This window comes from Cornus florida, unplaced genomic scaffold (assembly GCF_030987335.1).
Source record: "Cornus florida cultivar Cherokee Brave unplaced genomic scaffold, ASM3098733v1 CherokeeBrave_3.0.0_Hap2_Chr09, whole genome shotgun sequence".
NCBI classification, from domain to species: Eukaryota; Viridiplantae; Streptophyta; class Magnoliopsida; order Cornales; family Cornaceae; genus Cornus; species Cornus florida.
In genome coordinates, this window is record NW_026775579.1 from 18,759,250 (window position 1) to 18,783,781 (window position 24,532).

A 24,532-nucleotide genomic window follows, 5' to 3' on the forward strand; every position below is an offset into this window, starting at 1 on the left:
TTCAGATATTTTCAGAGCAATGGACCAATGCAGACCTGCCACCTTAGCTAATTTGTCACTATTCTTCCAGCTACAGCAGGTTACTAGTTTGAGTACTGAATTCCATTTATGTCCAAACTTAGCCTCTAAGTATGAAATATTCTTGCATATACTAGCTCTTTAGGACCACTGAGACGTGTCACATTCTTCTCTAGGACCACTAAGACGTGTCACATTCTTGAGCATAGCTAGAAAAGACCGTACAGCCCTCAAAATAGATTTAACTTTACTCAGCACTGTGACAGAGCTGAAGCTGTATTCCTCATAATGCAGGTTCAATTTCAGTGCAACGCAGGTACCTGAGCATACGTATAATGTTGAACATTCACTATCCGAGGCTAAGCACCTATAGCTGCTGAACCTTCACTGTCCAAGGCTGAGCACCTGTAGCTGCTGAACCTTCACTGTCCAAGGCTGAAGCATTACAATACTTTTTGACACTAAAAGGCAAACATTCCTTAAGGTAACTTAGGACCAACAAAATTAACATCAAGAAGGCTCTAAACAATTTTCCCAAAGCCGGAAATAACTTATTTCAAGGAAAGAAGAAGAGTTCACAAAGCAACACCATTTCGCTCGACCGAAATGGGGCTTCGGTCGGCCGAAATGGCCTCTGAAGCTGCCCATGAACCGGGCAACCGAAATGCCTTTTTCAGTCGGCCGAAATGTAAAGTCCCGAGGTTGTGAAAAGGATCGGTCAACCGAAGTGCCGTTTCGGTCAGCCAAAATGGCTCTGAAGGCCCTGGACCTGCTACTAGTTTTCTCTAAGTTTTGAAAAAAATTGCAATAGGCCTATACAAGAGTTGAAAACTGATTAGAACTTGCTCAACAATCTGCAAAATGGCTTTCTACATTCCATTCAATGGAAATACAAATTCTACACACGCTTTATATGATCCCAATATGATTTACATGTACTGCATCAACATTGTCTCAAGTTTTACAACAATTGCCATCATAAAATTATAATTACAACCATAAGCTACAAAAATTTATACATATAATACAAGCTTGCAAAATGGGATCTAATTACAAAAGGTAGCCAAAATAGTCTTCTAATCCAAGCTAAGGCTGTGATGGGTTGTCATCCGCCACTTCCTTTTCATAACCTGAAAAATGTTAATATAAAAGGGCTGAGCATAAGCTCAGTAGGAGGTGCCTAAGGCATACCTCTTGAGACCCCGCGAATCCATACAATGAAAGGAAAATAGGATAGTAGAGATCATTCTATGCCGAGGAGAAAATAACCAGAATATCACATTTATATACCAAGTCATGAATGAATATGCCGTGTTTTGCTTGCAATGTCATGCAATGTCACTCCCTATTTTTTTTAAACCATTTTCATCATCACTTCCAAACCGTTAATGCAACCCGTCCCATGGCAGCACGAGAGAATAATTGGTTAACTGTCCTTGACCATAAGGCAAACTCCAAGGCGTCATTTGGGGCCCAGTTAACTCAACCACGCTACGGCAGTCTCCCTAGTTCTCTTTAGGTCACATTAACGCCACGGACCCATAGGCAATCTTCTGGGTGACTGAGTTTTCTCAAACTTTTCATCAAAACCTTTCCCAAAACATTTTCTTTTATTTCTTTCAAAAACAAATTCATTTTCTTCCCAATGCTCATGCATGAATACATCATGCCATTTCATGTTATTTCAATACTCTTTGTCATGCATTTAATTCAAGTCTAAATCACTTAGCATACTTGCAAGAATTTCCAAAGAATTTACAACATGCTTTCATTCAACAAGAATCTAGCATAACAAGCATATAAACACGAAATTAAATTCATACAAGCATGCTATATCATGTAATTTCAACTAAACACGTAGCCACATACTTTAATTACCACAATTTAATCATTTTAGAGGAAATTTAATATAAATTAGCAAGCTATACAACAAATCAAGAAGAGAAATTCACAAAGGAGCAAGAAGTTTTGTGAATTAGGAACCCCTACCTCAAAATGATGAAAACCCCCACATCAAGTCCTAGAATTCGAAAATCCTAGAGATGACCAAAGCTGAAATTGCTTATACTCACACGTAGATCTTGCCGAGCTCTCCGTTTTGCCGCAAACGGCACCCAAAAATTCCAAGTAGTTGGAGATTAATAAAGAGTTGAAGCTTGCATAGAAAAGAAAAAAGAAGAATGAGAGAGAGAGACTGGCAAGAGATGGAAAGAAAATGCCAAAAAGATGGTCTCTTGACCATTCAAAATTCAAAAAGGTGGTGGTGTGTCCCACCACTAAAAGATTTTTTTCTTTTTAACATTTATTCTACACCACACACACATATATATTTACACAAGCCATAATGAAACCATATAAAACACATCAAATAAAAATAAATGGTATACAAATGGACCCAGACAAAACCCCTGTACGCGACAATTCCGGTAGCGGGTCCCACACAGGACTGTCAGGTACGAAAAATGGAAAAATACTGAAATGACAACCAGTGCATTTCCAAGAGTTCTGAACTCAATGAAATGCCCCACCCAACTCTCGGACATACCCGGCACATCCCATGGTTTTCGGCACGCAAAACGTGAAAGAACGAAAATGCCCTCGTAAAATAAATAAATAAACCAAAAATTAAAAAATGGTAAAAATTGGAAACATTACAGTCACCCAAAGGTAAAATGGTCAATTTATATTCATAACTCATTTTGCCATCTATTGCCAAAATAACTCATTATATCATTGTCTAAAATATACATAATATAGTCCCAAAAAATAAGATTACAAATTTGAGACCCTTAAGGTACTCTTTAGAACATAATATCAAGTCGTCATCATTTATCAAGCAACAAGTCATAATCTTGTATTTAAAACATGAATTTCTCCATAAGACTGAGCAACATGCTTAATGAGAAGCAAAGTATAAAGTATTAGGAAGACCCTTACCTCAAAATGCACCTAAAAGGCATCCCGGCCAAAAAGTCAACTCCGGTCAACACCGGTCAACTCCGGTCAACACCGGCCAAATGAAAAACTATTCAGTGGAGTTGTGGCTGATGTGATACCCCTCGGATCCGAGACACGGGTTGATCAGGCCCAAGCCCAAACCCGAGGGATATCAAATAATTAATATGTAACCGAACACATAATACAAGATAAAATAAGAAATAAAAATAATAAGTTGAAAAAATGCTAATTGAAAATCCTTAAAATAATATAATTATTGAAAACTGTTAAATCCAAACTCCATAGGTTTACAACTTGGGAATCCATCCATTGGACCCCTTATTAAAGATTCTTAAACCGAAACTGAAATAATGGAAATAAAATCTAAAGCTAGCATAAAGAAGACTCATATATAGTCAGAGGAATGAATATCTGTATCTGCTCTGCACGTCCAAGCTCTAACCCTGGAACTGACAAACACCTGAAAAATAAAGAAGTGGGTCAGGCCCACATGCAAGTCCTAATTTACTACAATCCATACAGTAATCCGATACGCAGATACATCCTAGGAAGACTCAACAATATCTAGAGTAGTTCATATAAGTATATGGTACACACTATAGGACGCTCGCTAGTCCAGTAGGTCTGTCTCAGCCTAAATAGAAGGCAACATGCAAATACGCATCCTAAGGTGGGTATGAGTACCTAAACCTACCAGGGAACAACACCTATGTCCAATTATCCATCCTAGGCGATACTAACCATGGTCATGAGACTCAAGCTCATACCACGGCACCATATAATATATATATAAAGTCCGTACTCCTCCTAATACAAAATATCATCCAACCTTGTAGTGGTTTGATATAATGTATAACGCATCCATCCTGAAACCAAAAGTAGGTCACTCAATTCACAATTGACATGACACATATAGGTGAAGGACTTAACCTTTACAATTAATCCATACCTTAATCCAAATTAGGTAGAACTTAGTGTTTTAACTAGTCCATGCCCAGTATGTCACCGTCCCATATTGGTACATACAATCCAATCCATCCAACATAATTATTAAGATAATTACTGTTATTTATCAACCATTATCCAGAATATGCATAACTACAATTTAAGACATATCACATGACGTTACGAAAATTATTACAGAACCTAAGCACCACATTCCATCCACTAAAGTTGCTAATATGAGTCATAGCATTCAAGTCCTCCATAAAATCCATAAATTGATATAATTCACAAAGTATACTTATCAATTTATTCCATATCAAGAATAGATGAATTCAAGTATTTATTATTCTTAAACTTCTGATTAAATACAACCAAACATTAATAAAATATTTATGCCAGAAAAATTCCAAGTTCCAATACATGGTTTAAATGTTCAAAACAGTTAGCAACCCTCGATATTTCTTAAATTTAATTTGCTCCAATCCTTAGCCCAATCATGGATTAATATTTCCCTTAGTATAACTGGTTTATTCCAGACCCAACAACAATTTAAAACATTTTAAAACAAGTTCCAATAACCTATACAGACCAAACAGTGCACAAAAACCAAATTTAGTGCTTCAACTGAGAGCAGGCTCATTCAAAACAAAGAGCTTGCTCTTTTTTTCAAAAGAACCTGCTCAATTGATCTAGGAGCCAGCTCCTAGATGCTATAGCCGGCTCCACCTTCCTTTAGAGCCAGCTCTAAGGTAGAAAGAGTCGGCTCCTCCTCTTTTTAAAGCCTGCTCTTCTTCCCTTAGTTGCCGTCGTCCGTTCTGCTGCATCTTCTTCAATTGCGGTGTTTTCCAGACCTCTGTAAGGTTCTTAATGGTTGTTCTAGGGTTCAATCTTAGTTCTAGGGTAATCTTAACCCATTGTTAACCAATCCTAACTTGTATAGAACACAATCCTTTTTGAAGCAAACAATTACAGAAATTTTAGTTCTAAACTAATTCGATTCAAAACAGATTTCTTCGGTGAAATTTGAATACTGTTTTTACTACTTGATTAAGAATTTAATCTCAGCCCCAAATTAATTACTAATCATCAGTACACAATCATGATCTCAACTTAATCAAAAATTAAACATAAACACCAAGAAGAACAAATAATAGAAAACCTAAAGGTTTATGCAAATCACTTATTTCAATGAGATTAAAATAATTCATACATGCATACAAGACTTGATATTATGTTGGTTTAATCCGTTTTTAGCCTTTAATTAATCCCTGAAGTCTAACCAGGCATGCACAGAACACGAATTAAAAGGAAAGAGAAGAACAAGACTTGCCTTGAGTTTCAGACTTTGAAACTCTAATTCCACAGTTTCTGTATTCTCCCTTGAACTGCTTTGCCAATTCCCCAAGTTCACGCTCTGTTTCTTAGCAGCCCCTTGTGTTACAGACGTAACCTTATGTTTGTCTAAAACCCTAAACCCCAGTACGTGTATGTATTTATAGACTTAAACATTAACCCTAATCCATAAATAACTTGGCCCATTGAACAACCTAGGTTTAAAACAATGACGGCTATAAGAACTTACATAAGTTTATAAGTACCAGAAATATAATAACAACGAATTAAATAAATAAATAAATAAAAACAACCATTAACAAATAAGTAATAATTAACAATTAATCAAATAATTAAAACAAATAAATAATTAACAATTAAGCAAACAACATGCCATTTAATCAACACAATAAACAAGTAAACAATTAATCAAATAAAAGCAATTAAATCAAAAATTAAATACCAAAAATATCTTTTCAAAATTAGGAGTATTACAACTGACGCCGAGTACTGTTCAATAGGGTTGTAGCTGACGCCGAGAAGATCATACTATCCCAAGAAAGCGACTCAAAAATCCAATTCAAATATATCAAAACCTCCTTTAAAGTTTTAGATCTAAAACTTTCAAAAATTTCAAAAATATTCAATACTCAACTATAAATTGAACCCTTAGACTATGTGATAGATAGTGATGAAGGGAGCATTTTCCGTTAAGATACTAAGCCCGGAAGTCAACCCAATCGGCCAAAAAATGGAAGAAAATTATGAAGCTTAAAAAAAATAAAAATATAAAGTTTTGGGAGAGGGAGAGAGAGATGCCATCTGGGAGAAAGAGATAGCAGAAGAATTATGAGAACTTACTAATTTTGGTTATATATATATTTCCTAACTTTTCAGTAATCGCGAACTTGGCCCACAGCTTTACAAAATTACAAAAAAGCCCCTGGACACCCCGAAACGAATTCCAAACCACAAAACAAAAATACGATTGTCTTCATGACACAAACCAAACAAACGGCATTGAAAAATAATTTTCGAGCAGAAAAATTCGTCACAGTACCCACCTAGGGCATCGGGCATGAAAACCGAAAACGACCGAAATGAACCCAAATGAGTTTTTAAGGATTATAAGCCTAAAGATACTTCCCGAACAACTTCCTGGAACATCGTGGCATGCATTCCCATGCACCGAGAAAATAAAATAATAAATACTACGTAAAAGAAAATGCCTAAAAATACCGAAAAAATCTCGGACATCTAGGGGCGGAGTCAATTAAGGCCCAAGGGGGGCACGTGCCCCTCCTCACTTTGTTCCAACCTACTATACATAAGTACATATTTTTGGTATATACATATATTTTTATGGTAATTTTAAATAGAAACCCCCCCCCCCCCCCCCCCCCTTCAAAATTTCAAATTCTTCTAATTTCCTTTTGAAAAAAAAAGTTATATATATCCCTTCTTCAAGTATACAATATATTTTTCCTTTCCTAATTTTTGTTTCCTTTTTCAAAAAATTTCTTTTTTTACTTATGTATAATTATGTATTTTTCTATTTTTTTTAACTTATTTCTTTTTATCGATATCATTTGTGATTGTATTTAATTAAAATATTATTAATTAATATTTTGATTCTTATATTTGTAAATATATTTTTTTTTACAGTAGTTATTTAGCATATTATTTTACAACTATTTTTTTTCTTATTTGCCTTTTTGATTTAAAAAAATTATACTTCCTATTTGTCATATTTATTATTATTAATTTTTTTTTTCAACAAATGCATTGTGCCCCCTCTGAACTAAAATCCTAACTCTGCCCTTGCGGACGTCACACTCCTATTACAACATATTACAAATCTAATTTAAATTCAAAATATACAATGATAAGATAACAAGATAATTATCAAGAAAATTTTAACTAAACCACAATTTGTTGAAGTCTCAAATTGCTTTGTCTGATAGAATTCTCTTACACTAACTCATCCCTTAAATTTTTTGTATAAAGGCAATATTTAGTTTTTATGTTTGAGCAAATACAGAAAACAGTACTTAAGTTATGCTTGATGGATACATGGTCAAAATTGTGCTATTATGCTTTATTGTTTGTTTGTAGCACATAGTTTCTAAGTGAAAAATGTCTTTCATCAGAATATCTTTATCTTCTACGTACATCCTTTCCCCTCCAACTATGCTTCCTTTTTTTTTTGTCCTGCCTTCTCATCTGTGTGCGTGCTTTGTGTTATTTTTAGTGCCTTCTAATCCGTTTTATGCTTTGGCAGTATCTTCTTAGCAAGTGACGCTCTACAGCGGCTCAATTACGATTGGATACTTGTTTTTTGGCATCCGAACAAGAGTTGGCTGGACAGAGTCATCTTTCTCCAAAGTTTTCCACCTGCAATGAAGGTCACAGTGTCAAAATGGAATTGTAGCTTCCTAACAAACGAGGCCTTATGGCCTGTTTGGTTTAGTTTTAGGTGAACAGTTTTCTGTTTTCAAAGAACCGAATATCAAAAGATAGACTGAAAACACAAACTAGAAGGCGGTTTCTCTTGATTACCTGTATCTGCAAACCAGGTGATGAATGAAAACACAAATCTCCAGCTTGGCCAGGTTGATTCCTGGACACATTCGTGGTCCGCTGCCAAACCCAAGAAAACTGAAAGGCCTTAAGGGTTCCTGCACATGATCCAAGAATTTATTTCCCGAGAATGGAAGTAATCAAAGAGAATAGATTAACGAATTGGGAGGAGCTTACATCAAATCTGGAGGGATCAAACTTCTGGGGATCAGGAAAAACTTCTGGGTCATTGTGAATTGAAACTACATCCAAGTTAATTGACCAACCTTTCTTGATTTTGTAACCTGATGAAATTTTACGACACAGTTTAGTCTAGTACTGCAATTTTATGTTTTAGCATCTATATATATATGTTTACTTGGAAGATGTATACCATCAATTTCAAAGTCCTGGGCTGCTTTTCTGGAATTCCAAGGCAGAATTGTGGCTCTCCGAAGAGTTTCCATAATCACCTGAACAAAAAAGGACCAAATAATTGCACAAATATTCTTTGATTTTGCTTCTACTTTCAGGAAGAGAAAAAAAAAACAAAGTAAATAAAAGAGTTGATATGCTGCTAACTTTATTGGTATACGGCATGTTGTTGACTTCAGACCAGACTAGGCTTGATCCACCCTTTCTGTTAGCTTGAATTTCCTTATGTTCTTCCTGCAAATTCACCATGAGAAAAGAAAAAATAAAAATAAAAACAAAAAAATATCCTGCAAACTTCAACAAAAGAAATGGTTTTTTTTTTTTTTTTTTGGTTTGAATGTAAAGAAAGTATTACTCTGAGACGTTCCAATACAGCAGGATTTTCTTCGAGGAACTTGATGAGCCATGTGAGAGCTGCAGTTGTGGTATCATGACCTGCAACTAGCAAAGTTAATATGTTGTCCTTCAATTGTGTATCTGTGAGTTTATCATCGTCTACGTCTTCTTCTTCTTCCGAGGCACCTTTGCTGTGCTTCTTTATCAGGGATTCTAAGAAGTCTTGTTGAAAACTTTCTCCATTTCTTCGCTTGGAAATTATCGAGTCTAACATGGCATACATCCTATCACGAGCCTGATCACACATATGATGTTAATTAGTACATTTTCTCATGATTTCCTTTAGATTTTGAGTTGTAGTGGCACTGCTTGTCTTGATGGATTCTAATTATAATTCGTGAGTTGATTTATTGTGACTTTGTGATTTTTCTTAGCAGTGTTACCTTAATACCGCGATGGAAAGCAGTTCCAGGGATTTTGAATGGCAAGGAGGCAAATGAGGAAGAAATGATCTTGAAATTGGCTCGAAATTTCTCTTGCTCCTCACCTGTGGGCTCTAAGCTCATGATCATGTTCCCGATCACCTTGAGTGTAAACTGCAAAATTTGAAAAGTTGGATTATATCTCTGGAAACAATTGAAGACACACCCAGTTGAAATAGTTATCATGAACTTCAAAGACAAACTAGCTCTCAGTGTACTACAGAAGTATTATTTGAAATTGAGTTTTTTTAATTAAATACTCCCTCCGTCCCAAATAAAGTGTCGTTAGGAGTTACAGTTCCGACACTTAATTTAGGACGAATGGAGTATTTATAATACAATCCACTTTTCTATAGGATAACTGAGAGAAGACCATAGCGTAATAGTAAGGTTGGCGATTCTGACATAGAGGTCACGGATTTAAAATGAAAAATAATTTCTTTGCATGTAGGGTAAGGCTACAACTACAGGAGTACCATCCTAGGGAAAATAAAAATAAAAATAAAAATAAAAAAAGAAAAGAAACTAAGCAGATTTTGAATATCATGATGTAAAACTCAAGCATCCAAACTTAACTGTAGATGCCTCTTCAAGAACGAAGACCGTTTGTCCAGGCCACTGATCTAAGGTTTCAATAGCCAAGTTGTTCATAAACTGGAAATATCTTTTGAGGCCATCAAGTGAGAGGGGCTCAGCAATGAGCCTTCGCAGCCGCTTGTGTGCTTCTCCGGTCTGTTGGAGCAAGCTGGTTGGACCAAGCACCTGCTTCCCAGTATAGAAGAGGTTCAAACTCACCACCCCATCTTTGCCTGTCAACAAAATCTTGCTTGCTTCTCTCCCAGTCATGAACACAGTAAATCTCCCCAATATATAGCTCTTGAACACCTTCCCATACCTAATACAAAAATATATATATGTATATACAGAAAAACATCAAGATCGAACCAAATTATGTTGATCTTATTATATATATCTATTTGATTGGTTACCTCTGCTGTCTCTTGTTCATGAAGCTGCAAATACCATAAGGACTCGAAAAGTCGGACAGGAACGAAAAGCTTTCACCTACTATAGGCCAACCAAGGGTACCAGGGATACCACCCATTGCTTTGGGAGAATTCCATGTATGCAGCAAGAAGAAGGCTGAAAGTAGAATTGCTGATATGAGCACCAACAACATTGACATGGCTATTAGCTCCATTTCCTTTCTCCTAATTAAACAAGTACACACTGTTAGACCGATATATATATATAGATATAAATACATTGTTTTTGTATATATATATAATAGGGATGAAGTAGCCCTTCATTGATTTCTCCAGTATATTATTCTCTGTCTTTCTTGTTAACATGCATATATCGGGCAGCTCACTATAAAAAATATGTAGTGACTATTGTTAGTGCCGGCTGGAGCAGTCGCCTAAGGCTCCAGCCAATTGGATTCATTTGCATTAGTATGCCAGTAGTGGGCTCATTATGTACAATTTAATTTACATATTCGTATTTAACAAATAATTAATTTGAGGATGAAAAAACTTTCATCTATTCTTTTATTTTCTCTGCTTTTATATTTGTTTCTCCAGTTCTTTTCTTTTCATTGTTTGTTTTTCTTAGAAGCTCTCACTTTTTGTGTGACTACACGTAATACTCCAAAGGATTTAAAGGTAGCATTTTGTTTTCAAACATAAAAAAACATAAAAATAAAAATTTAAATAATTAAAAATAATAATTTCCTATTTGGATGCCAGAACTTCACTGAAAACTATAAAATGAAATTAAAAGGATTGAAGAATTTGTTGGATCATTACGGAATATTTTCTAACATCAATTTCTATTGTTCTTTTAACTTAATTTATTTTTGTAGTCTTATTATTTTTTTTATCATAAAAGCGTATATTTTGTGTGTGCATAATTTATTATTAAATATGTCTACTAAAAAACATGAATCAAAGTAGGAAAACTTAATAAAAAAATAAAAGAGTGAGAGAAACAAACGTGGATAAATTAATCCAATTCTAGATAAAAATTTGAAACATGTACGTTTTCAAAACTCGAATAAAAATGGTTATTTAATAAACTTAATTATCAAAAAGTAAAAAGACCGATTTTTGAATAAAATTAAAATTAAAATGCTACTTTTAAATATTTTGCCTTAGTCCCCTCAAATTATATTATATGTTTGGAACCATCTGGCCTCCTCACTTGGTGATAAACGATTCTTGTCTTTTGTGCGTGTTTGCTTTGGAGGTTATTTGTCATAGCTAGGTCCTTGGGTTGGTTTTATCTGTTTTTTTTATTTTAGCTTAGGAGGCTTCATCTACTTGTTCTTCTTCAAAAATTGAGAAATGATTGAATATAATACTAATACTTATGGTTTCATTCTTTGTAGAAGATGAATTTTTCTGAAAATGAAAGCTGGGTGATATATGTAGTACCTTTTTTTGCCGACCAAGGAACCTTTTTCTGAATCAGAAATTGCATCATTTTATGTTGAAGAATATATCTGCCGTTTTTTCTCTTCTGTGGTGGGTTTGAAATACGTTTATCAATTATAATCAACTCTTGCAATAACATAAATCATTGTAAAATAGGATTATCATAGGGGTAAATTGAACCACAAGGACTGCAAGTTTATAGCAATCAAGGTTTTAAAAATCACTTTGTTTGATGAAAGAGGTGTAAGGTTTGGTTTTGTTTGTCACTTAGAAATAGGAAATGAAAATTAGATAAAACAATAAATTGAAGGAATTTAAGAGGAGATGAACTTATGTGCTAGGGAAGTAAATCCACCACTAACCATATAAACATGCTAGCTTGTGATTAACTTGGGAAACAACTTATGTATATAACAATGATATGTAGTAATACAAGATTGCTACATTATCTTCAAGAAATTCATGAAATCAAGAAGCAAGTATATTCCATCAAAGATTTACATGCTTAACTACCTAAACTAGAGTGTAACATTTGACATGCTCACTAAGCTAGAAACTATCAAACTCCTCAATAAAATGATAATAGCACATGAAGTCAAAAACTAAGAATAATCCATCAAAGGGGGCCCTAAGTTATGGACTATCAAACTTCTAAAACAACATGCCATTAAACACCATTTCATAATCTCATCTCCATTCTCACTATGAAGATGCAAGCTATATAATCATGAGAAAATATAATCTAAGACAAGATAATAGACTCAACATAATCATTTATAGAAATTAAGATCCATTACAACATGTGTAGAGCTCTAAAATATGAAACTACCATATACATGATTCATTCCCCAAATTAAAAGCAAAACTAGAGCATGCTTATAAAGAAGGGCTTCATCACCTCCCTAGAAAGGGAGTTAGTTACCCATGGAAGTAAGGGAGGAAGAGGTTGAGGAGATCTTCCCCTCCATTTTCGCACCTTCTAAACAAAATACACACAAGCTCTCAAGAACACAATATTTTTCTCTCTAGAAATCCTTACAATATTGGATCATCATAATACAATGCTTCAAGCCTTCTAATAAGCAAAAATATCGTCTCAACCACTCTTAATTCGTGGCCCAAAATCCCTAAGAGAGTGCAGACCTATCCCTTAAATCAAGGGGATAACATTGGGTGAAACAATGCAACCCATGACCTGTTGTCTGTAACTTGGTGGGCACCCGCGAGGTGTCAAGGCTGGCATCCACGCACTGGCAATAGGGCATTTTGGGGCTGCTGACGACAACTGGCGGGCGCCTGTAGTGCATGGCAGGGCCCCACCATATTTGAAACCTACTAGAATGAATTGCTTTCATTCCTCGGAATTGAATGCCTCGATCATAAATTGGCGGGCGCCAGCAGGATTTATGCATAAGGCTGGAGGGCGCCCGCAATGGTCCTGGGCTCAAGAACACTTTTCTTAATTTGACTTTGGCTTGGCCCGATGACGTTATCCTTCTTCTTAGCACTTTGCAGAGAGTGTCATGAGTTCAATAGCACATATTAGCTTGGCAAAACTGTAGAGCACCGGCCCGGCATGCTTTGATCTTCAAGAACTCACCAAAACATCATTTTTATTCCTTTTTGGGAAACAAACCTAAAAATATATAAAAACATGCAAATAAAGATAACCTATACAATCGAACTGATGAGCACTGAAAAGTGCGCATTTAAACCCGTTAAGCTTAAGCATTCTAGTACCTTTATCTATCTTACTTTGCCATTTTAAACTTATTACGTGTTATTTATATTTTCAGGCACTAATCCCAAAATTGAGCTAACTCAGCCAAATAAGAGCTTAATTGAAGCAATCCTGAGATAAACCAAAGGAGGGAGCAAAGTGGAGAAAGAAAGGAGCAAAAAGGAATCAAAGTTGTGCAGCTGAAAAGTTCGATCGATCCAACTTAGAGTTCGATCGATCGAACATCTATGATCGATCACAGTACTTCTCGATAGATCCAACCTTGGCCTTTGCTAAAATTCCAAGTTCGATCGATCGAACATCACCTTCGATCGATCGAACCCTATTTTGTCATATTCAAATGATTGATCTTATCCACAGTTGTACGCCTACCAACCACTTTTGTCCTTTTCCCCATAAATATCTTCGAAATATCCTAACCTTATCATTATCCGGAGGAGTCAAACCACTTCGATCGACCCAGGATGCAGTTCGATCGATCGAACCCATTTTCGATCGATCCAAGTTAAGGTTCGATCGATCGAACTTCCTCCAGCGAGAAAAAGTTAAAGTCCAGCTCATTATTCCGTCCTTCATCCAATGATTGGAGAATATGCCTTGCACGACCACAGCTCATCATGGGGTGTATTTGACCTACCTATATAAGGAATATGATACACTTTTTGAGGGGGAGTCTCTTGTCACACATTGAAAATCATCTTGAAGGCTATTCTTGGAGAGGAAGAAGGGAGGAAGCTAGGGCAACCTTTGGAGGAGACCTTCATCATCAAGGAGCAGATTTACACCATGAATTTAGCCCTTGAGGGTTAGATCATCACTACCATGAGTGGCTAGACATCCTCTTGGGGCTAGAGTTAGCCCCAAACATGCTTTTTATACTCTAATCTTGTGTATTATTGAGGGATTAGTGTTGTATGATACATCTTGATATTCATGTATATATAAATCTTGATTATTTCATGGTTTGTATGGTTTAATGCTTCCAATTGACTATTCTATTTTATCCATATGTCTATGTATGCTAGAGTAGGATATTCATGTGCTTATCTCTAGATTTAGTGTTTTTGATGCATGTCTATGTGTATTGATGCTATAGATCTAGAGATTATCAAGATGATATGCTTAATGAATGTTATTTTGGTTCATTTGATGGTTTATGCCTATTCTTGATGGTTTGTGCCTCTCCCCTAGTCTAGATAGCTTTATTTTCATGCTAGTAGTGTAGATTTAGTGCAGTGGTAGTGTAATGTTAGATGGGAGGACAATCTACTCTTGATGTTTGATGTTCCATGCTTGTGAATCCAAATGGCATATTCCTCTAATATTGTGTTGTATGTGGATTGTGAGCTTAATGAAGGATTAATGACTTGTTTTGATCTATTGTGCTATCCCCATGTTGTCTAGACAATATATGCTCTATTGTTTAGATATATTGTGCTCTTCACATGATGTTTAGACAATACTTGCTTGATTTGTCATCCTTGCCAATTGAATCAATCTAATGCACACACACCCTTATCATATTGCAACACATCCATTACCCTCAATTAATCACTTGTTAGTAGTATAGAAAAGTATTGCTTGGTGGTGATCTCTACACCCCAAGACCTCTCTATCTCTTGTTTACTTCATATTATTTTATTTAGTTGAATTCAATTTAGCTTAATCAACCAACCAATCAATTGTGTGATCACTCGACCTACTAACCCTAATTACCATAGTTTCACAATTTGATACACCATCGAATCCCTTGGGACGATCCCTACTCGCGCTATCTATATTTTATATAGAGAAAGGTAGTAGTGGCTTTCTATAAATGTAAAACTTGGCCACCTCCTAAATTCACAACTCTTCAAGCTTTGTTGGTTGTGGCGACTCCATCAAGGAAACCAACAACAAGTTTTTAGCGCCGTTGCCGGGGATTTTAAATTGGCAACGTCGAATTGTGAAATTCAATTAGGATTAGTACTCTTTTGATCGTGTCTTTACTTTCTTTTTATTTTCTGTTTTTGATTACTTATTAAGTTTGTTCTTCATTGACTAGGTGCATTGAGCAAGGAGCTAGCAAAGTAATTCCAAGCTAAGGAGCAAAGCAAAGCAAAAGAAAAATGCTTAAAATGAAAAATTGCTAAGTGAAATTACTAAGCTAAGCTTTTAATTTTGGAGTTGAAGTGCTAAAGGACTATTGTGAGACCTTCTTACTCAATCTCCTTAGTTAAATCGGGGGCCCACGTGGAGGCATTTATTTGACATACATTGCATTTGAAAATTGTGATTGTGAAGTTTAATTGCATTGTTGAGAAAGTTGCTTATTCGTGTTGCATTGTGCATGCATGGTCGACGTTCATTGAGACCTACTCTTGTCCCTCTTGATTTGCATTTAGAATCCACTATTAGGAATCCAAAGGAAAGAGGAAGTTCATATAAAACCAATCTACCAATGGACGCTCTCAATGATGATCATGTTGAAGACCTTGGTCACATAGACCAACAAGGCATCCTTCATCCTAATGTGCAAAATGATAATATGCAAGTTCCATTAGGCATGCCTAGGCTATACATTCATCAACCTCCTCAACAACAAGGCCAAATTCCAATGGGAATTCCAAGGCCTATGTATGCACCACAACCCCCCATCATTAATCAAGCTCAATATAACCAAGGTGTCCATGTTGTACCTCAAGTTGCTAATCCACCACTCGCATTGAGAGATCACTATGTGCCTAATGAGTATAATGCACCCACATGCATTCAATTGCCACCATTTAGAGCACACCATTATGAGATTAAAGCACAAACTATCCAAATGCTACCTAACATTCATGGACTTCCTAGTGAAGAACCTTACAAGCATTTGGATGAGTTTCTTGAAGTTTGTTCTACCGTTCGATACACGGACATGCCGGAAGAAGTTTTAAGGCTGAAACTTTTTCCATTCACCCTTAAAGATAAGGCGAAGTATTGGTTTAACAACCTTAGGCCTTTTTCTACAACTTCTTGGGCAGAAATGCAACAAGAATTTTTGAAAAAGTACTATCCGGTTTCTAAGACCAATGCTATGAGAACCGCCATTAGAGAATTCACACATGGGAAGGGAGAAACTTTCCACGAGGCATGGGAACGCTTCAATGAATTGCTTAGGAAGTGTCCTCACCATGACATGCCTAAATGGCAATTGGTCCAATTCTTCTTTGAAAGCTTATCGGACAATTATAAAGGGATGGTTGATGCTTCAATGGGAGGTTCTTATATAGACCGGCATGAGGAAGACGTGTGGCGTCTTTATGAGAGCATGAGTGAAAACTCTTTGCATAGAACATTGTCATCTAGGAATGGTAGAAATTCTCAAGGTAGGAAGAGTGTTGACTTGCATCAAGTAGACCACTCAAATGATATAACCGTCGAGATGAAGTCTTTATCTCAAAAGTTTGATCAATTGATCAATCAAAACTTGGCGAATCAAGTGTCTTCCTTTCCTAACCATTCTCCTAGAGCTCAAAATGAATCATGTATAACTTGTTCTAGTGTTCTTCATTCTACTTCTAATTGTCCTCATGGACAAATTCAAAATGAACCCATTGAGCAAGTTAATGCAACATTTGTGAACCAAGGGAACAATCCTTATGGTAACCATTACAATCCCGGTTGGAGGAATCATCCTAATTTTTCTTGGAAAAACCAAGGGGAGGGCTCAAACTCTTCCCAAGGCGGTTTTCAAGGGAAATACATTCCACCTCCACTTCAAAACCAAGGATCCCAAGGTTCAAAACCATATAACTCACAAGGAAATTAATTTGTTAATTCTCATTTTCCTAACCAATCATATTCTCAAGGAAATTCTAGAGGTTCCGCTTTTGAGGAAAAGGTTTTAAATGCTTTGGGCACTCTAGAAACAAATACTCAATTGTTGCATTCTCATTCTCAATCAATTGCCAAGCTAGAAACCCAAGTAGGGCAAATAGCTGAAACACTTAATGCTAGAGAGAAGGGAAAGATGCACATGAATGCCCCAATCAAACAACAATATGTTATAGAAACCAAATCCTCATTAGAAGGGCATAATGTTAAGCATGTCAATGCGGTAACAACCTTGAGAAGTGGTAGGGTAGTAGACAATCAAGTTAGAATGCCTAATGAAGAGAGTGAACCGGTACAACCTCAAGTTGTCACCCGTCCTGTTCCACACACTATTCCTCCTTCATTGCATGTGCATGACCTTGAGAATGAGAAGCCCTCAAATTGTGAGTTGAAAGATGATTTCCAAAGAGATTCATTGAAAACAGTGTTGAAAAATGTGTTTGAGAAAAGTTCTTTGAAAAATGTTATTCATGATTCTTCTTTGAAAAGTGATTTGAAATCCAATGAATTGAACAAGTCTAATGCTGAAAATTCTTTGAAAGAAAATGCTGAAAGAGTTTTTGAAAAAGCTCCATTTCCGGACGCCTTGAAAGGGTCCATTTCAAAAGAAAGGCAAAAGACCAAGAACAATGAGATAATGGATATGTTTAGGCAAGTCAAAGTCAATCTTCCACTTTTAGATGCAATTAAGCAAATTCCGGCTTATGCCAAATTCTTGAAGGACTTATGCACCCAAAAGCGGAAGAACAAGAGCCAAACATCAAAGAAAGTGGTCTTAACCGAACAAGTGAGTTCCATTCTACAACACAACACTTTGCAAAGTTTAAGGACCCCGGTGCATCTACAACATCTTGTATCATTGGTGAACATGTCATCAACCGGGCACTTCTTGACTTAGGGGCTAGTGTTAACCTTCTTCCCTATTCGGTTTATGTCAAATTGGGCTTAAGTGAATTGAAACCGACGTCGGTGGTTTTACAACTTGCCGACCGATCCATTAAGAAGCCTAGGGGGATAATTGAGGATGTGTTTATTAAGATTGATAAGTTATTCTTCCCGGTTGACTTTGTCGTCATTGACACGGAACCGGTACCCAATCCAAACAACCAAATTCCGGTTATCCTTGGTCGTCCTTTCTTGGCAACCTCAAATGCCAACATAAATTGTAGGACGGGGATAATGAAGATTTCTTTTGGGCACATGAGAGTGAAGTTGAACATCTTTAACCCCACACCCAATCCATTTGACAAATATGAGGAAGAGGTTAATGTGGTAGAGGAATGTCATGATCTTGCTTGTGAAAGGAATGAGCTTTTGTGTATGAACAATGTTTCAAATCCTTCATCTTCATCTTCAGCATTGCATGCAAGAAAAGTGATTTCGAACTCTTGTTGTGAAAGGGCGTGGAAGCCCAAGGAAAGTTTTGACAAGGAACTCAAGACGTCTTTTGAGTTTACCCCAACAAGTTCTTCCAAGAACCATTTGTTGGGAGTGACTTGAAACATCTCTCATCCCAAAAAGGAGGGGATGCATTGCAAGATCTTTGATCCGGGTTAAAAGAACCCTAGGTCTTGCTAGAGACGTTAAAGACTAGCACCGAAATTCGTAGGATGTCAAAACCCTATTCCTCCCTCATTTCTATCTTGCATTTTGATTCTTGCGAAGTATAGATACTGTTTTTGTGGTTCATATACATTGGAAGGAACTGAGTAAGGGATTGCATGAGCATTCAAGTCATTTTGAGCATTTAGGCATAATTTCGATCGATCCAAGTCTTGGTTCGATCGATCGAACATTGGTTCGATCGATCCAACTATGGACTCGATCGATCCAGCTCTCATTTTGCACCCAACACCTAGAAAAATTTTGGACCTGCATCCAAATTCCAAAATGCATGCTCTCGGGATCTCCAAATTTTCAAAAGTTCGATCTATCGTAAACCATTTCGATCGATCGAACTACCTTTCGATCGATCCAACATGTGATTCGATCGATCATGAGTCCCAACACTTAGAAAAATTTTGGACCTGCATCCAAATTCCAAAATGCATGCTCTCGGGACTTTTCAAAAATTTTCATGTTCGATCGATCGAACTCCAAGTTCAATCGATCCAAGGTTCCAACACGTGTCAACTCTTGAGCCCTTAGACTTGTACATTCTTTATCCTTTTCGATCGATCGAAATCTTTCTTCGATCGATCGAAATTTGCATCTCGTTAATTTAATTTCCTTTGATTATTCAAATTCAAAAAAAAAAAAAAAAATCCAAAAAATTTCAAAAAATGCCATTAAGAGTGGGAACCTAAGTTCGATCGATCGAACTCTGCATATCGTGTTTTTAAAATATAACCGAGTTGGATCGATCACTTTGGATCGATCCAACTTCAAAAGCAAACCGAACCCTAGTCTCCCTCTTCTCTCAATCTCATCCTAATCCGGCAAAAAAACCCAATTCCCAATCATCTTCCCCATCTCCGGCGAGCAAATTTCGGCCAACTCAAGTCTCATTTTCCCCGCGGCTTCACACCTTTCTCTCATCTCATCTCTCTCGGTTTTGAGGTAAACCGAATGATATTTTCTTGATTTCAAGCTTAAATCGATGCATGTTATTGATTTTCTCTGTTCAATCATGTTATATATGTATGAATTGTTCAATTTGAAGCTCAGTTTCATGTTACATGCTATACATATACATATCCATTCGGCCGAACCAAATTGGGGATTGTGATGTGATTTGTGGAGTTTGGGGAGTGTTTGGGTGTTGTTGATTTGATGTTTGGTGTGTAGATGGGCCCACAAACACGTTTGTGTGGGCCCCGTGCTCTAGATCTCACAGATCTGCGACTTTTTAAATTCAGCATTCGCACAATTCGATCGATCGAACTTGTGCTTCGATCGATCAAAGTAGTGAACTTCATTTCACTACCTTCGAGCGATCCAACCTTGTGCATTTTCATACTTCGATCGATCAAAGTGTTGGATTGATCCAATTCACTTCGATCGATCCAACTTTTGAACATTTTTCACTTCGATCGATCGAAAATTTCTGTGATCGATCGAACTTAAAGTTCGATCGATCGAACTTTCAAAGATCACACATACACACTCCATTCATCTTGTGTCGTCTTTATGCTATCTTTATATGCACAATGCATGTGATATTCCACATTAGATGCATTTCATACCTACATTGCTTAGCATGATTCACATTTCATCATTATCATAGATTCATGTCATCCGTATTTTGTCTATCTTATTTGACATACATGTTTCTATTATGCACTTAAATTCTTATATCTGGCACTGACTTATATTGAAATTTTCTTGTCTTTTTGCAGATCATGGCTCCGCGGTACAAGAGTACAGCCAGGAGATCTTCGGGGCCACAGCGATCCCGCAAACATATACGGCTCAGGATAGAGATGGTTGCAGAGCCATCTCATGCTCAGGAGGAGCCCGCACAGGCTACTCCCCCTTAGTCCCCATCCCACGAGGCTGAGGAGGGAGCTGACCACATGCCATCTACATCCCAGGCTCTTCCAGCCTTCACACCATTACCTTCTCCTGCGCGCCATCAGGCAGATGCAGCCGCCATGCCATCACCGCAGCCACCTCTACCGTCTCAGCGCCGTGACCAGTTGCTGCCGAGATATGCAGCCATGACCGTGACTCAGGAGTCGTACTTCGATACTGAGTACTTCTCCGAGTCTATCCTAACCCGGTCTGGCTATCAGGATATCATGCAGCGGGGCCTCTCAGCCATCCTTGCCCCAGTCACCGGCCTTGTATACCCGCGACTGGTGTGGCTATTCTTTCAGCATCTCCGGCCCTCGCCACGATCTACCGCGGAGATGATCACTACAGTGGACGGCCACGAGATTGTCATCACAGTTGACACTCTGGCCCGTGCTTGCCGGTGCCCACACCGGTGTCCACCTGAGCTTGCAGAGACATACCCGAGGCTGCATAGGCCTTCATTTTTTGACATGGCTGTCTCCTTGACAGGCCATCATACCGGTGGTCAGACATTCGCCACCAGGACCTTCTTGCCTGACGACCTCTGGTTCATCGACACAGTTCTCTTCCAGAACATTTACATGGCGGGCCACAAGATCCAGAGGCGTCATGACTACTTGACAGCTCTTTACGCTTTTTACACGGGCTGCTGGGTATCTATCCCAGCCCTCATCTGGAGCGTGATGAGGTTGCTGTATGATTCTTTCATTTCCAGGGAGGACCCTAAGCGGTCCAAGGTCCTGCCCTTCGGACACCTCATCACGCAGATCCTTCTTGACCAGCGCTACATAGTGCCCCCAGATGAGGAGCCCCTTGCACGGTCTAGCTTTTATAGGAGGAGCGACTGGAAGAAGAGCTACAATGCTCTTATTCGGAGTCTTCAGGAGCCAGCTGTAGAGGCAGTAGCTGAACTAGAGGAGGAGGAGGCAGTTCAGGCACAGCCGGCACCTCCAACAGCAGCGGACGACGCACTAGTCGGTCCGGCTGCCGATCGCATGGACATTGACCTGGAGCGACCTGCGGAGGAGTATGCCGATGCTGCAGATGATGCTGATGCCGATGATACCAGTGATCGAGCCACTGCTCAGGAGCGAGTTCAGGAGTCTTCTTCAGAGGCATCTCTGCTTGAGTCTCCAGTTCCCACTCCCGGATTCGGAGCACGCTTGCAGACACTGGAGGAGAACGTAGCAGCCATGCGAGCCGACATCACTGCCCACCGAGCTGAGTTCACCTTTTTCAAGACGGATGTCATGGCTTGCTTTGCCGATCTCTCCAGCCGACTCCCTGCACCTGCACCCGCACCTGCACCTCCAGCCACTGCAGATCTTCACGATCAGGCCTCCTGAGACTCCATTTCCAGTTGTTCTATGCTTTCATTTCTTTTATTCCGGGTCTGTATTATACTGTCATTGTTACTGTATTATACTTTGCGGCCGGTCTGTCGGCTTTATTATTTTATTGATATACCTACACTTTATATTCTCTATATATTGCTTTTTGATTATGGATGTCTCTTACTATCTCATATTTGTATGTTTGACTCCATCAGGTACACCACAGTGACTTCAGTGAGAGAGTGCCACCCGATTTTTTAGGACCACCTTACACCTCTCTCTATTCTCTATCTTTCATCCCATTTACACTTGCATGTCCACTGTGCACTGATTATCCTACTTTGTTATCTAATGAGTTTATCCGAGTGCAAACTTTTCAGGACCACAGTTTATCCCAAGTTTGGGGGGGCCATGCCACCCACTTTGGATACTTCTATCTCAATCATTCATGTCTAACGCACTGGTATACTCTTTCCTTTGTTCTCTTCACACATTGAGGACAATGTGCAGTTTAAGTTTGGGGGTATTGGTGTATGTTTCAGTGTTGCTTTAAAATTCAAATTTTGAGCATGTCTTGTGTATTTGAGGGATATTTCTATACTTGGTCCATTTTTAGCTATGATTTTGATCTTTTGAGGACTATATTGCTTAAAATTTAAAAATTGCTTGACTTGAGAGTCCAATACTCCTTGTATGCCTTTTGAATGCCATTTAGGAGTAAATTTTTCAAAAGATTGATATCTTGCTTGCACTTGTGGTCCACATCATCTTGATTCTGTGATTGTTTTGAAATTCATTCGAGGATTCTACACTAGCACCGGCGCACGCTAGCATTCAATTGTGGGGTACATGCTTTGTTGATTATTGAATTGGTTATATCCCAATTGGGCTAGTAGTGCATTGAAAGCTTTCATTCTTGATAAAGGTGGATAACAACCCCTTTTCATTAAGTAGCCGGGATTCTTGCCTCATTAAGCAGTGAACTTCTCGCGCCGAAAGGTGGAGGGCCCAAACTCTAGGTCAATAATTGAAAAAAAAAAAAAAAAAAAAAAAAAGTTGCAAAAGCAATAAAAGTGAGGACTTCTCCCAAAAGGCGAGAAGTGGGAAATGATTAGATGGTTGTTATCTTGATTTGTAGCCTAGTTGATTTGAGTTTGTAAGTCCGTAGGAGTGTCTTAACACCAAATGCCCTAAAGCCATCTGGTTTGGGAGTCATTGACCTAAAGCTCGCTACATGAATCTTCTAGAAAGCTTAAGAGATCAACACATTGCACAATATTTTCATCTTTAATCCTCAATAAAAAAAATAAAAAAAAAAAGAGTGAAAAAAATAAGCGCACCTAGAACAATAAAGCTTTAATAAAAGGTCCACTCTCTTATCTTGATGATCGGTACTAGATTTGTGTGCTAGTTTGAGGGTAAGGATGCGATTACTTCTCTAGTTGGCTAAGATAGCAACACACTTGATGCTGGACCTCTCACATGGATTCTAGACTTGTTTCAATTTTCATGATCATTTTCTTGATATATGGAGGACCATACTTGCTTGCTTGATATTGAAATTTTGGGATATTGCTTAGAAACGGTTAAAAAATTGCATACTTAAGGTAGTTTTCTCCCAATGCTTGTTTGCAATATTGGTGCATCTTTTGAAAGAATGAGCTTAATGTTTGTGGGTACCATTTCTGGAAACCCTCACCAGACTTTACTCGTCCACTAGGGGTAACCTAGGGGTTTAAAAGGCTTGTTGCACATGCTAAATGCAATCGTGTTCCCTACGAAAATGGTGTTATCATTTTACTTGTTTTCCAGTTTATACTTGTATAGTTGTTTATTTCATTCATTTACTTCTTAGTTCATTGCTAGGGACTAGCAATATTTAAGTTTGGGGGTGTGATGAGCACTGAAAAGTGCGCATTTAAACCCGTTAAGCATTCTAGTACCTTTATCTATCTTACTTTACCGTTTTAGACTTATTACGTGTTATTTATATTTTTAGGCACTAATCCCAAAATTGAGCTGACTCAGCCAAATAAGAGCTTAATTGAAGCAATCCTGAGATAAACCAAAGGAGGGAGCAAAGTGGAGAAAGAAATGAGCAAAAAGGAATCAAAGTTGTGCAGCTGAAAAGTTCGATCGATCCAACTTAGAGTTTGATCGATCGAACATCTATGATCGATCATAGTACTTCTCGATAGATCCAACCTTGGCCTTTGCTGAAATTCCAAGTTCGATAGATCGATCATCACCTTCGATCGATCGAACCCTATTTTGTCCTATTCAAATTATTGATCTTATCCACAGTTGTACGCCTACCAACCACTTTTGTCCTTTTCCCCATAAATATCTTCGAAATATCCCAGCCTTGTCATTATCCGGAGGAGTCAGACCACTTCGATCGATCCAAGATGCAGTTCGATCGATCGAACCCATTTTCGATCGATCCAAGTTAAGGTTCGATCGATCGAACTTCCTCTAGCGAGAAAAAGTTAAAGTCCAGCTCATTTATTCCGTCCTTCATCCAATGATTGGAGAATATGCCTTGCACGACCACAGCTCATTGTGGGGTGTATTTGACCTACC

General features: G+C 37.8%; 1 protein-coding gene and 1 non-coding gene across 2 annotated transcripts; both read right to left on the reverse strand.

Annotated features, from left to right (window-relative positions):
* Positions 1–7,556: 7,556 nt before the first annotated feature.
* LOC132273223 (abscisic acid 8'-hydroxylase 3-like) lies at positions 7,557–10,266 on the reverse strand. Its single transcript, XM_059774233.1, has 9 exons — positions 10,055–10,266; positions 9,642–9,960; positions 9,027–9,179; positions 8,603–8,878; positions 8,395–8,481; positions 8,207–8,285; positions 8,011–8,117; positions 7,813–7,931; positions 7,557–7,647 (listed from the first exon to the last, which is right to left on the reverse strand). Exons 1-9 carry the CDS (start codon positions 10,264–10,266, stop codon positions 7,557–7,559), a joined length of 1,443 nt encoding a protein of 480 aa, XP_059630216.1.
* Positions 10,267–16,294: 6,028 nt separating this feature from the next.
* LOC132275748 (small nucleolar RNA R71) lies at positions 16,295–16,403 on the reverse strand. Its single transcript, XR_009470728.1, has one exon. It is a non-coding gene; the product is annotated as a small nucleolar RNA R71 (small nucleolar RNA).
* Between the last annotated feature and the right edge of the window lie 8,129 nt (positions 16,404–24,532).